Source organism: Microcaecilia unicolor, chromosome 3 (assembly GCF_901765095.1).
Source record: "Microcaecilia unicolor chromosome 3, aMicUni1.1, whole genome shotgun sequence".
NCBI classification, from domain to species: domain Eukaryota; kingdom Metazoa; phylum Chordata; class Amphibia; order Gymnophiona; family Siphonopidae; genus Microcaecilia; species Microcaecilia unicolor.
This window is the reverse complement of record NC_044033.1, coordinates 296,003,009-296,017,902: the sequence shown is the minus strand read 5'-3', so window position 1 is coordinate 296,017,902 and position 14,894 is coordinate 296,003,009. Positions and strand designations below refer to the sequence as shown.

Below are 14,894 nucleotides of genomic sequence, written 5' to 3'. Positions count from 1 at the left end.
AGACAGTCAGAAAAGTAACAGAATGAGTTATGCAAGCTAGTTTCTTTTAGGGTGGGGGATAAGGAGAGGAAAGGAAATCAAGAGAAACTGGGGGGGGGGGCAGGGAGGGGAAGAATGACTCACACAAGTGAGGAGAGGGGAATGGGAGAGACAGGAGAACTCTGGAAGGTGGCTCGAGTAAGGTACAGGTAGGAGGTAGGAAATAGAAGGGAGCAGGAAACAGCTGAGGGTAATAAACTTAAAGCATGGATCCCATACACAGTACTATGCTATACCATAAAACTATTTACATTACCATAGGAAGGGACAGACATTGCTCCTTCCTCTAATTATTCCTAGTGCTGAAAAAGTGTCCTGACAAAAACACTGTTTCCCCTGTGACCCACCAGCAGAATTCCCTGCCCCTCTCACATTAGCACTCTGTCACATGGTACACAGTGCAATGACAGACACCTGGGGATACCAGCAAGCTTCCATCCCCCAACCCCCTGTGTGATATAAGACAAATACCATAGCCCTCTGGGCCAGGCTGGCGATTACAGCTGCAAGCTTGGGGTCCCACAGCTGTCCAGTTTCAGCAAATGCCTACATTAGCAGCTGAAGCCAACAAATACTCAGGAAGAACACAGTTTCCCAAGATGGGGAGGGGGTGAGGTATGTGCAGATAGAAAATCTGCAGGAACCTTAGATAGAAATACTTTTTCATGAAGAGGGTGGTGAATGCATGGAATGCTCTTCTGTGTGAAGTGGTGGTGTTGAAAACAGTAAGATAATTCAAAAAGGTGTGGGATAAACAGAGGTTCCCTATACAGCATGAAGATGGAATAAAAGTATTGAGCATTCTCACTCAGAGTAAATATAAACAACACTCACATTTTAAAGAATAAGGAGGCAAAGAGGGGGGCAGTTATAACCCTGGCTGCCTTTCCTGTGTTTTATGCTAAGTATGCTCTCATTGCTTGATTACAATCAGTGGTGTGCTGGAGCCGGCTCGCAAGAGCCGGTTGTTAAATTTTGTACCGACTTGCGAGCCGGTTGTTCCTGAGTGCGAGCCGGCTCTCCTTCCTTCCTCCCTCCCTCCGGATCCGGTCCCTCACCTGAGTCACATCGTCCAGCGAATTCTTCGGGGCAGGCAATCTTGCCTGCCCGCTGCCAGCGCTGACTCTCCCCCGCTGCTGGATCGCTCTTTAAAAATGGCCGCCGAGACTTACAAAGGCAGCCTCGCGAGACTTCTGCTGAAGTCTTGGAGGCCGCCCTTGTAAGTCTCGGCGACCATTTTGAAGAGCGATCCGGCAGCGGGGGAGAGAGTCAGCGCCGGCAGCGGGCAGGCAAGACTGCCTGTCCCAAAGAATTCGCTGAACAACTCGGTGGCTGGAGGGGGTGGCAGGGGAGAGAAGGGAGTCGCTGGGCATGGGTGGCTGGAGGGGGAAGAGAAGGGAGTTGCTGGGCATGGGTGGCTGGAGGGGGGAGAGAAAGGAGTTGCTGGGCATGGGTGGCTGGAGGGGGGGCAGGGGAGAGAGGGCAATCGCTGGGTATGGGTGGCTGGAGGGGGGCAGGGGAGAGAAGGGAGTTGCAGGGCATGGGTGGCTGGAGGAGGGGGGCAGGGGAGAGAGGACAGTCGTTGGATATGGGTGGCTGGAGGGGGGCAGGGGAGCAAAGAGAATCACTGGGCATGGGTGGCTGGAGGAGGGCAGGGGAGAGAGGGCACTCGCTGGGTATGGGTGGCTGGAGGGGGGCAGGGGAGAGAAGGGAGTCGCTGGACATGGGTGGCTGGAGGAGGGGGGCAGGGGAGAGAAGGGAGTCGCTGGGCATGGGTGGCTGGAGGAGGGGGGCAGGGGAGAGAGGACAGTCGTTGGGTATGGGTGGCTGGAGGGGGGCAGGGGAGCAAAGAGAATCGCTGGGCATGGGTGGCTGGAGGGGGGCAGGGGAGAGAGGGCAATCGCTGGGTATGGGTGGATGGAGGGGGGGCAGGGGAGAGAAGGGAGTCGCTGGACATGGGTGGCTGGAGGAGGGGCAGGGGAAAGAAGGGAGTCGCTGGGCATGGGTGGCTGGAGGGGAGGGTTGCTGGACAAGGGTAGATGGAGGGGAGGGTTGCTGGACACAGGTGGATGGAGGAGAGGGAAGGGAGGAAGAAAATGCAAGACTGGATGGAGGGAGGAAGAGTGAGAAAGGAGATGAGATGAGGGAAATGGAAGAGAGGAGAAAAACTGCACATGGATGAAGAAAATAGGCAGAAGCTGGATCCACTGGACAGTCAAGTCTGCGGAGGACCCAGCTTTTACTTACGGATGTAAGCAAGAAATGAAGAAGAAAAATTAGTGGTCTAAGAAAAGAGGAATATTTACTTTAGAATTATTTTTTTTGATTGTCAGATAATAGCTCTGTGTTTCTTGTACAAGATATATCTTGTGAATAGGTTTGAAATATTAAATATATAAATAAAATAAATAAAAAGAAATGAAGAAGAAAGGCGGAAAGTAAAGAAATAAATGGAAAGGAAGTCCTGGAAACGGAGTTAAGAGCAGCAGAATGGGATACTGGGCCAGCATGATCAGAAAAACAAAGTCACCAGACAACAAAGGTAGAAAAAAATCATTTTATTTTCATTATAGTGTTTGGAATATGTCCACTTTGAGAATCAGGTGCTCAACATTAAAAGTTTATATTATTTACTTATTTATGGCATTTTATCCCACATTAAACATGAATTAGATTGGAACCTGGGATCATTTAATTTTTTTTTCCTGGAGTAATGCATTGCCCCCTCCCCGGCTATAGCCAGCTCTGCAATTTGGGGGGGGGGGGGGGGGTGCAGAGGTGGACTGGGGAGAGAGCCTGTTGTTAAACATTTACCAGCACACCACTGATTACAATCTACAGCATTGTGCTATGTCCTCTTTAATAGCTATTGGAAAGGGAACTTCTGCTGGACAAGGTACATGCATGAGGAAAGAGGAGGAGAGAGAAGAGAAAGAGCAAGGCAGAAAACAAAGTGGGATCCTAATAAAACGTGTATGACCTGCCCACCACAAACATAATAACATACCTGCGTGATAAGCCACTGAGCCCCTGCTCCAGCCTGGATGCCTGTTTTTTGGGTAGTCCTGATACAAGGAGAGAGACAGTGTGCATTATTTACTGTATACCACTCCAGATCACAGCTGCCACCGCAAGACCTACCCATGAGTATGATAGCAAGACCCATCTACCCTCCACAATACAAAATGCAGATCCATCTGGTCTGCCCAGTTCCCTTTCCTGCTGTATTACCATACAACTGACTAGATAATCTAGTTTTTCAGTCACATTTTTACAAATAATAAGCTCTAGACTTATCCCAGACTGTTTTCAATGTTACCGCTTTGGCCTCCACTGGGAGGCCATTCCATGGAACCCACAAACTTCTCTGTGAAGAACTATTTCCTTATGTTCCTCCAGAGTCTGCCTCCTTTGAATTTTGTATTATGAGCTCTTGGTTCTAGAACTTTCTTCCCACTAGAAAAGGTTTGTTTCTTGGTTTGCAGTGTTAACATTTTTGAGGTACAGCGAAGATACTTTACATTCTCACAAGTGGGTGATGCCGATATGCATCATCCTGTCCGGCATTTGCCATAGCTAAAAAGAGAGTTTTGTGGAGCGTGAGCACACTCCACCGCAAATGCGCGAGTGTCTCCCGCTCGTCACACGAACGCAGTCTCCTCAGTTTAATACTATACCAAAAATAAAGTAAAAAGAACAAAGAAGACAACTCCAAGAGGAGGTGGGAGGAATTGTGAGAACATAAAGCCTGCTGTCCTCAGAGAATACCTGCTACAAGTATGTTCACTGTACCTCAAAAATGTTAACACTGCAAACCGAGAAACAAACCCTTTCTAGTGGAGTGGGCGTGGAGGAGTGGCCTAGTGGTTAGAGGTGGCCAGTTTCAAATCCCACTGCTGCTCCTTGTGATCTTGGGCAAGTCACTTAACCCTCTATTGCCTCAGGTACAAACCTAGATTGTGAGCCCTCCTGGGACAGAGAAATATCCAGTGTACCTGAATGTAACTCACCTTGAGCTACTACTGAAAAAAGGTGTGAGCAAAATCTAAATAAATGGTGGAAAGAAAGTTCTAGAACTAAGAGCTCATAATACAAAATTCAAAGGAGGCAGACTCTGGAGTAACATAAGGAAATAGTTCTTCGCTTTCCTCTGAGGAAAAGCAGGCTTCTATATTTCACAAGTGGGGAATCCCTAGCATCCAGGCTCACCAAAAAAACAAAACAAACATTGGTCAATTGGGCCTAGCAACAGCAAGAACAAAACACAGATTATGAGACTGAATGAGAGTGCAGCCTGGAACAGAATAAAACGGGCCTAGTAGGCTGGAGTTGGATTCTAGACCCCAAACAGATTCTGCAACACAGTCTGCCGCGTCGGGTATCCTGCTCAAGGCAGCAGTGTGATGTGAATGTGTGGACTGAAGACCACATTGCAGCCTTGCAAATTTCTTCAATGGAGGCTGACCTCAAATGGGCTACCGATGGGCCATGGCTCTAACATTATTAACTGTGACATGACCCTCCAAGGCCAAACCCAGCCTGCGCATAAATGAAGGAAATGAAATCTGCCAGCTAAACTGAAATGGTGCGTTTTCTGATCACAACCCCCGTCCTCTTGGAATCAAAAGAACCAAAAAGCTGGGGCGACCTGTCTGTAGGGCCTTGTCCCGCTCCATGTGATAGGTCAATGCTCTCTTGCAATCCAAGGTGTGCAAGCTGCTTTGCCAGGATGGGCATGATGTTGGGGAAAAAAATGTTGGCAAGACAACTACTAGTTCAGATGGAACTCAAGACACCACTTTCAGCAGGAAATTAAGGTGAGTGCAGAGGACTACTGTGTTGTGCATGCACTACTAAGGCCTGAAGCTCACTAACTCTATGAACTGAAATAACAGCCACCAAGAAAATGACCTTCCAGGTCAAATACTTCAGAAGGCAGGAATTCAGTGGCTCAAAAGGAACTTTCATCAGCTGGGTGAGAACAATGTTGAAATGCCATGACACTGCTGGAGGTTGACAGGGGGCTTTGACAAAAGCAAACCTCTTATGAAGCGAACTAGAGCTATCTAGTGATGGGCTTACCTTCTACATGCTGATAAGAAGCACTAAGGTGAACCCTTACGGAGTTGGTCTTGAGACCAGACTCTGACAAGTGTAGAAGATATTCAAGCAGGGTCTGTGTAGGGCAAGTAATGGGATCTAGGGCCTTGCTCTCACACTAGACGGCCAAACCTCCTCCATTTAAAAGAGTAACACTTCTTAGTGGAATCTTTCCTGGAAGCCAGCAAGACTTGGGAGACACCCTCCGAAAGACCCAAGGAAGCGAATTCTAGGCTCTCAACAACCAAGCTGTGAGAGTCTGAGACTGGAAGTTGGGATGTAAAAGTGACCCCTCATTCTGTGTGATGAGGGTCGGAAAACATTCCAATCTCCACGGTTCTTCAGAGGATAATTCCAGAAGAGGGAACTATAGCTGCTGCGGACAGTACGGCACGATCAGAATCATGGTTTTGTGGTCTTGCTTGAGTTTCAACAAAGTTTTTCCCACTAGGGGTATGAAGGATACGCATATAGAAGACCTGTCCCCCAACTGAGGAGGAAGGCATCTGATGCTAGTCTGTTGTGGCCTGAAGCCTGGAACAGAAACTGAGGGATCTTGTGATTGATCTGAGTGGCAAAAAAGATCCACCAAGGGGGTGCCCCATGCTCAGAATACCCTGCGGGCTATGCCCATATTGATAGACCACTCATGAGGTTGCATTATCCTGCTCAGTCTGTCGGCCAGGGTACTGTTTTAGCCCGCCACATAAGTGGCTCGAAGGAGCATGCCATATCAAGGCGGCCTCCTGACACAGAGGGCATGATCCGGTGCCCCCCTGCTTGTTTGTGTAATACATTGCAACCTGACTGTCTGTCTGGATGAGAACAAATTGGTGAAACAGCCAATCTCCTGAAAGCCTTTAGAGCATTCCAGATCGCTCAAAGCTCAGGAGGTTAATCTGAAGATTTGTTTCCTGGGAGGACCAAGCACCTTCAGTGTGAACCCATCTACATGAGCTCCCATCCCAGGAGCAATGCATCCATCGGTAGCACTTTCCTGTGGCTGAGAAATTGGAATGGAGTACCAGAGTCAAACTGGATCGAACTGTCTACCACTGAAGAGAGCGTACAAGCTCTGGAGGACAATTGGTTGACATATTCAAGACCTCCCTGTGCGTTTGGTACCACTGAGAAGTCGGGTCCATTTAGCTAATCTCATGTGAAGATGAGTCAGGGTATAACATACACTATGAAGCCATGCGGCCCAACAATCTCAACATCTGCCATGCTATGACCCGCTGAGAGGCATGACCCTTGGGCGTGAGAGAGACAAGATTGTCCCTCTCTCATCTCCGTGAGGTATGCTCGAACCCTCTGCGTGTCAAGCAGGGGGCTCCTATGACTCCAATCGCTAGACAGGGCAGAGATGGGACTTGGGGTAATTTACATAGAACCCTATTAGCTCGAGCACACGAATAGTCATCTAATGGACTCCAAAGCATCCTCCTCCGTGGTGCTCTTCACCAGCCAATTGTCAAGATACAGAAACAAATGGACTCCCAGTCTGCGTAGTGATGCTGCAACTACTACTAAACACTTGGTGAAGACCCTGGGAGCTAACATGAGGCCAAAAGGCAACACGCGTTACTGTGATGTGTTCCCAACAGAAATCGAAGACACTTCCGGTGCGCTGGAAGTATCTGCATTCTTTAAGTCCAGAGAGCATAGCCAATCATTTTTCTGAATCATTGGAGAAGGGTGCCCAGGGAAACCATCCTTTAACTTTTCCTCGGACTGGGAATTTGTTCAGGGGCCATTAGGTCTAGGATGGGACGCATTCCCCCCTGTTTTCTTTTGCACAAGGAAGTAACCTGGAATAGAATTCCCCGCCCTTCTTCTCTGGTGGTACTGGTTCACTGCACGGGCCTTCAAAGGCAAACAGTTCCTCTACAAGTACCTGCTTGTGCTGAGAGTTTGAATGAATGGGCTCTCGGTGGGCAATTTGGATGTTTGAGAGCCAGGGAGGGCGTATCTGAGATGGACTATTTGAAGAACCCACCTGTCGGAGGTTATAAGAGGCCACCTTTGGTGAAAACCCCACTGACTCAGTAAGTTGTCCGGGACGGACACTTTTACTGTGGATTTGCTCTGTTGAGCCAGTCAAAAGCTCATCTCTTGCTTTGCTTGGGGAGCAAAAGGGCCTTAGGTGCACACTATTGATATGAATGAGCACGCTGGGGTTGATTCCGAGTAGGCTGGGAAGCCAAAGAGTTGTAACCCATGCCTAGGATAGTAATAGGAAATCCTTCTTGGCTTGCCAAAAGTCCTCCTAAGCTGAGGAGGATGATGCAGAAGGCATCTGGCAGGAGACAGAAGAAATAGTATCAATGTGTTTTTTTTATTTGATTAGCGACCTCTTCGACGTTCTCACTAAAAAAGGTTATCCCCCCCAACACGGGGCATCTGCCACCTCTACTGAACAGAATGTTCCAAATCAGAAACACGCAGTCATGAGAGTATGCGCATTGCTATACTTTGAGCAGAGATCCTGGATACCACATCATAGTAAATGACGGCAGATAAAGACCTGTACGGTCCATCCAGTCTGCCCAACAAGATAAACTCATTTTACATGGTATGTGATACTTTATATGTATACCCGAGTTTGATTTGTCCTTAGGCCTTTCTCAGGGCACAGAACCGTAGAAGTCTGCCCAGTACTGTTCTTGTACTAAGTTCTGAAGCTAACATCGAAGCCCCTTAAAATTTACACTCCAGCCCATCCCTATCTATTGAAGACACGATAAGGGTTAGACTGTAGAAATCTGCCCAGCTCCCATTTTGTTCCAATTACCGGCATCGCCACCCAATCTCAGCCAAGATTCCCGGAATCATGCCTTCTAAACCGGATTCCTTTGTGGTTATATTCACACATGTTTGAGTTCCATTACCGTTTTCATCTCCACCACCATCCCGCACGGAGGCATATCCACATATCCACACCCTCTCCGTGAAAAAATATTTTCTGACATTAGTCCTTGAGTCTGCCCCCCTTCAACCTCAATTCATGTCCTCTAGTTCTACCACCTTCCCGTCTCCGGAAAAGGTTCGTTTGCGGATTAATACCTTTCAATATTTGAATGTCTGTATCATATCACCCCTGTTTCTCCTTTCCTCCAAGGTATACATGTTCAGGGTCAGCAAGTCTCTCCTCGTACGGTTTGCAACACAAATCCCATATCATTTTCCTAGCTTTTCTTTGCACCGCTTCCATTCTTTTTACATCTTTAGCAAATACGGGCCTCCAAAACTGAACACAATACTCCAAGTGGGGCCTCACAAACACTTTTAGAGGGGCATCAACATCTCCTTTCTTCTGATGGTTATGCCCCTCTCTACGCAGCCTAGCATCCTTCTGGCCACGGGCCGTCGCCTTGTTTCTTCACCTTCAGATCCTCCGACACCAACACCCCAAGGTCTCTCTCCTGAGTTGAGCTTACTAATCTCTCCCCTCCTATCCGGTATCTCTCTTTTGGGTTTCCGCACCCCAATGCATCACTCTACACTTCTTGCATTACAGTTTAACTAGCATACAATTATAAAGTACTCACTTTACACCTGTGTTATAATATTTCACATAAGACATTTTAATCAAATTACAGTGCCTTACATCAATTAAATATCCCCTCCTCATTAATCTCCCAACAGTCACTCCAGAACTCCTTTCTTCTAGCCTATCACTACATCCACATCAATTCATTGCTTCAACACACCAAACTCAATGCTTTGGCCTCCAGCTTGTTATAACATCAATCAGTAATGCAAATTCAACACAATTGCAGGTTTCCCCTCTTATCATTCAAACAAGCCCTAAAAAGGCTTTTTTTCTGGGTGCCTCCAAAGCACATATTCATAAGAGTCCTTGTTGTATCAATGTCCAACACTTGTAGTGGAACTTGACAGTCAAAGCTTGAGCGTGGGCCAATTACGCGCACATTAGTTTCTTATTCCGTTATATGGATGTGTAAACCACACATGAGTGTTTAGGCATAGTCAAGGCTACTGGAGGTGCCGTGCAAATCCGTCAGCAACTGTTTCATTAAATCATCCTTGGTTCCCAATGTGTGACCGCATTTCGTCAAGACCTTCATCAGGAGAACCAAATCACCCTTTCTGTGAATTAATGTGAGGTAATGTCCGGGAAGACGGCTTGAAAAAGTAGACCTGATGGTAAGCAGCTATTGTTATATTTAAATCCTATATTTAAAAGTATGAAAAAAGTATTATAGTGCCGAGGTTAGAATATGTTGTTTAATTCACAGAAAGGGTGATTTGGTTCTCCTGATGAAGGTCTTGACAAAGTGCTGAATCCTTTGATGCCCTGGAGCCCCAGCACCATGCGTTGTGGGTGACCGCTGACGATGAGTGTCACCAAGGCTCCTTGGTGCAGACGAGGATGAGTCGAATCCTCACATTACCTATGGGTCGGTCAAACGATGGACTGTCCTTGGCCCCTTAACAGAGGATGTCTAAGGACGGTGGAGTCCCACTCTATGCTTCACTGATCCCAGTGTCCTATAGGTCTAATAGCAGCCATGCTTACCGACTTTCCTGATGTGATGCTTGACATGATGCCAACGCCTCTGACCTCGATGTCCATGGCTCAAAAAAATCCTCTCGACATTGAGCCTCTCTGGAAAGCTAGGGTTCCTCTTCTTCATGGCTCAAAAATCCTCTCACGTGATCCTCTCTGGAAAGCTAGTTCCTCTTCTTCATGGCGAAGACAGACAACACAATTAGCAGGCTATGGTCGAGCCCAGACCTGCAGACGCCAAAAATGGTGTCCTGTGCGGCGTCTGCGGCTCAGCCCTGAGGGAGTTTCAATCCGGCATGCAGCCATTTGATGTGTAGAAAAATCTGATGGTGGTTCCCTCCTGAGGAAGTTTGTGAATGCGGTCCTGCATTGGGGACCGGCACAATATAAACAGTATGGTGGACTGTTGCGAGCACACAGCACTTGTATTGTGATGCATACAGTCATCGAACACACAGCACTTGCATTGTGATGCATACAGATGATGGGAGGTGGCGTATTTCATCAGTCAACGGAGGGTCAATACACATACAGTTGTCTTTTTCCATGAAGAGCATGCATCCAGCGTTTACGTGGAAACACTTTTGCAGCGTCCAAGCGTAAGGCATGGCTTCTGTAGGAAAAGGAACTATCTAGCTGGCAGGACTGATGTTCTGATCATTTGTGCATGATATATGTATAAGTATGGTAAAACATATGTAAAATAAGAAACGCATAAGTATGCAGTTTAAATGTAAAACCAGTGTTTTGTATTCAAATACAGGTGGTGCAAGGTGAGTGGAGGAATGAATTGGTGAGGTTTTAACATTAGGTAGCAGTGCTGGTGAGTTAGTGGGCATTGCATATAATAAAACGTTTGTGTGATATGAAAAAAATACTGGAGGCTTTGTGTAATAGATATTAAAAGGGACTCTGGAATTAAAAGAGTTATCCCCTAATTAGTAATTTTGTCTCTAATTTGCCCACAACCTTGCGATAAGAGCTCCAAAACCTGGACACAATACACCAGTGAAGATGTCACCAATGACCATTACAAAGGCATTATAACCTCCCCAAATCAAATGGTTTTACCTCGGGTTGGTACAAAGATATTAGGCACCCTAGATGAACCTTCATTTTGCATCCCCCTCCCCATTACAAACCTACCTACCAGTAGCACTTCTGGCATATACAATTATACCATCACAGGTGAAGTTCCATGTACACAATACACATTCAGGAGTCACCTCAGTAACAACAACTCTCCACTAGCAGGCATTTTAGAGGTATAGCGAACACAAAAACAACCCATTCCAAACTTAAACAGCAAACCTACCATATCAAAACAGCACTAGCTACCAGGACTCAAACAGTAAAAATAGAGTTAAACTTAGAATACCTATAACTCTGAATAGGGATACAAGTTAGACTGCTAAAGATCCTCACAAAAACGTTAACATATTTTACTAGAACTATAGGTATTTCTGTCATATGCACAATACAAAGAAACCCTCACCAAATAGGGCTGTCAACTGATTCCACCGTTTTCACAACAGATTTATCCAGTCCTGGATTTACCTCACTGCCTGCAGTCAGGGATCTGTAGTTCTCATATTCCCTATCTATTCTCTAAGAAACAAAAGGCTACACAAGTCCATGCATACAATGGGCTAGATCAGCTTCATCTGAAAATCACCAAATAAAAAAGAAAACATAAATGTGGCAGAGAGAACCCAAGAAGCCAGCCTCCGCATGTAGTGCAACACTGGAGAAAGAAATGTACTTTCTCCCATTCTGAGCAAAATGCAAATACATCAAAGCTACATATTTCCAAAGCTGTTCTATTCAAAACTGGCAAACTATTTTTTCCTGAAAAATATTTTAATTCAGAATTTCCAAAGTATTAAATACAGAAAAAAATTAACAGCATTCAACGTTTGTTGTCTTTTGCATTTTATTTCCCAATCACGTTGGTTTTTGGTCTTTTTTTTTCCTGCTTTCGGTACTTTGCTCTTCTCTTTTTCAGGGCTCTTTACCTGTATAAGACATTTAAACCACTTTGGTTGTACCACAGAAAGACAGTATATCAAATATTTATTTATTGCATTTGTATCCCACATTTTCCCACCTCTTTGCAAGCTCAATGTGGCTTACATCATGAATAGTCGAAGCATATAGAAGATATACATTTAGCATTATAAAGGATCTTGGGTAACATGATAATGATAAAACATAATAGTAGTTTAACAAGCAAACATGGTAATGATAGAACATACTAGTAGTTTAACAAGCAAATATTGTAAGGCAGTTCTGGATATTTGTATTGGAGTTCATATTTGTTGGTCTTTGTGGTATGCCTTGTTAAAGAGATGGGTCTTCAGTAGTTTGCGGAAGTTGGTTTAGTTTATAGAGCGTTTTAAGTTGCGCGGCAGCGTGTTCCAGAATTGTGTGCTCAGCAGAAAAAAGGTTGACGCATGCGTTAGTTTGTATTTTAGACCTTTACAGTTGGGGAAGTGAAGATTAAGGAATATGCGGGGTGATTTTTTGGCATTCCTGCGTGGTAGGTCTATCAGGTCTGACATGTAGGCTGGGGCGTCTCTGTGGATGGTTTTGTGAACTAGGGTACATATTTTGAACGTGATGCGTTCTTTGAGTGGGAGCCAATGTAGCTTTACCGTTTTGTTTCTTCTCATCTCCTATTAGTTTAATTTCTTCTCTTACATCTGTGTCTCACTGAAGTTTCCCCTTCCCATCTCTCTCACCTCCTATCTAGTCCTTCCAGTCCCATCCACTCCTGCCCTTTGGACTCCCATTATTTCCCCTCTGTCTTTCAACCAACTCCCTAGCCTCCCATTTCAACCCTCTGTATTCTCTCCCTTCCCAGCCCTCACCTACTTTCCTTCTGCCTGTTCTTCCCCTCACCATCTCAAGCACCTCCCCTGGTTCCACTCCTTTCCTTTTGCCAATCTAGATTCTCTCTTCCACTTTATGCTCCCACATTCAGTTTCTCCTTCTTTTCTCTATCCCAATCCAACTCCATCTTATCCACACCATCTAGAGAATCCCTTAACTTGTATCCTACACCCAAGGTAGGTTTCATTCTTGCTATTCCTTCTCTTTCCCACCTCACCATATACAGGTTTCCCTTGTGTACTTCCATGCAGTTCTCTGTGTCTTTGACCCTCCCTGCCTCTTGTAGGTCTCCTCTCCATGCCCACCATATAAGTATCTGCCTCCCTGCTCTATACCACCCCACATAGTTCTCTCTTTCCCTGAAAGCCTATCCGATTCCCAACACAGAACAGTAACTTCCTTCACTGAATAGGGCCGGCCTTATAACATGAGCTGGAAAAAGCAGACATCCTATTATGTGCTGTGCCCAGAAAAGCACTAAGGATAGAGAAGCTGGGGATGGGACACCCCACTGCTGCCATTGCTGGCCCCACTCCCAAAACAGCCCCGTCTACACTGTTGTCCTGCGTCGACGCGCAGGCACTGGCAGATGGGTGGATGCCAATTCAGGACCAGACGGAGCTGCGAACCGATCGAGCGTCGTTTGATGGAGCTGGGGTGTTCCGCCCAGAACGGAGGGAGCCTCCGGACTTTACCTCTCCTCTTAACCCATAGGTAAGACGCTCTCAAAAACGGCAAACTAATCTCAGCTCAGCAGTGCGTCTGTCGAGCTACTCAGTCGCCATCTTGGATCCTTGTCCAGTACTAAAGCTTTATGTGCATTGCTTTCTTGGATTTTGTGCATCCTAATCTATACTTTCCTTGCATTAAACCTAGCCATCAAACTCTTGACAAGTCCACTTGTATTTCCTTAGATCACTCCCCATTTTTCTATTTCATCTGCACTGCTACCCTGTTGCCCATAGGAGCCAACTTTTCAAAATTATTGGGGGTGCTAAGCCCAATGAAAATAACCCCTCCCTGGACACACACAAGGAATTTTCTCAATATTGGGGGTGCTCAAGCACCCACAGCACCACAGAGTCGGCTCCAATGCTGTTGCCAATCTTTTAAGAATCCAATATAAACAAAAAAACCTTTCCTCCTAACTTTCTGGCCTAAATATTCTGTGGATATAATATAGGATTCTCTCCTGAGTAGGAAATAGTGAGCCTCTACCACAGGATTTCCCTGTGTGTATAAGGACTCAACCCTTATGACAGAAATTCTTCAATGGTGGCATGTAGGGTATGGAACAGAGTTTGGAGAACACCCTGACAGTATAATTGCTTAATACCGCTGGGATGATTTCCAGTGTGCATGGAACACAAATGGCCTAAGAACAGCATTTGAGAAAAATACATAACATGCTGCAATTTTTGCCCCTAAAATCAACCAAGACCAGGAGACGGGATGGAAGGGTAGCAAACTGCGCAGAATCACCATTCCCCAACTAAATTAATCAGAATCTCGTGTAATCCAGCTTGAAGACAAGAAACCAATCTGGTTGCTCATGGTATACCAAGCACCTCGTACAGCATATTATCTGTGCAAGAACTCCTGGACCTGATTACTCAAGTAACCCTGAATTATCCTAGATGGTGACCATGGGAGATTTCAATCTACACATTAAGTAGAGGAGTGTGGTAGCCGTGCTAGTACACTTATATACACTGTCAGCCAGCACATTTGCTTATTTCCGATCTGAGGAAGAAGGGCAACCTTCGAAAGCTAATCAAGAAATGTATTAAGTTATGTCCAATAAAAAAGGTATCATCTTATTTTCTTTTCCATGTTTTATTTGTTTGATTTCTATTGATAATCTACACATTGAAATCCCAGATACCACCACAGCTAACTTCCAGGACACGATGACAGTACTACGATTCACACACTACTACTACTTATTTCTATAGCGCTACTAGACGTACGCAGCGCTGTACACTTGAACATGAAAAGACAGTCCCTGCTCAACAGAGATTACAATCTAATTAGGACAGACAAACAGAACGGTATTGTTCACAATGATCTCTTTACCATAGCTAAAGTTTTAGCCACATTTCCAGTACAGAGTCAGAAACTGAAGGCTTGGACATCATCAGTCTGAATGGCAGCTTGAAGTTAGTGCTCCGGGGCTGTTGTAGGTGTAAGATGTGAATTACCTACTTTTTGATCCAAATACTGGCATTTTGGCGGATCTAGTATTACTCTATCCCTGTAGATCAGATGTCAGCCCGGCGGCAAACAATTGCTATTAAGTCCTCTGTGAATTCGTGCCAGTTTTTGGGAG

The 14,894-nt window shown here is 45.7% G+C and overlaps 1 protein-coding gene across 1 annotated transcript in view; it reads right to left on the bottom strand.

The window, feature by feature from the left end:
• SPRYD3 (SPRY domain containing 3) overlaps window positions 1–14,894 on the bottom strand; it is a 175,184-nt gene that overhangs the window by 23,817 nt on the left and 136,473 nt on the right. The window contains 1 exon segment of the mRNA XM_030198191.1: window positions 3,047–3,104. Coding sequence (XP_030054051.1) covers window positions 3,047–3,104 — 58 coding nt within the window.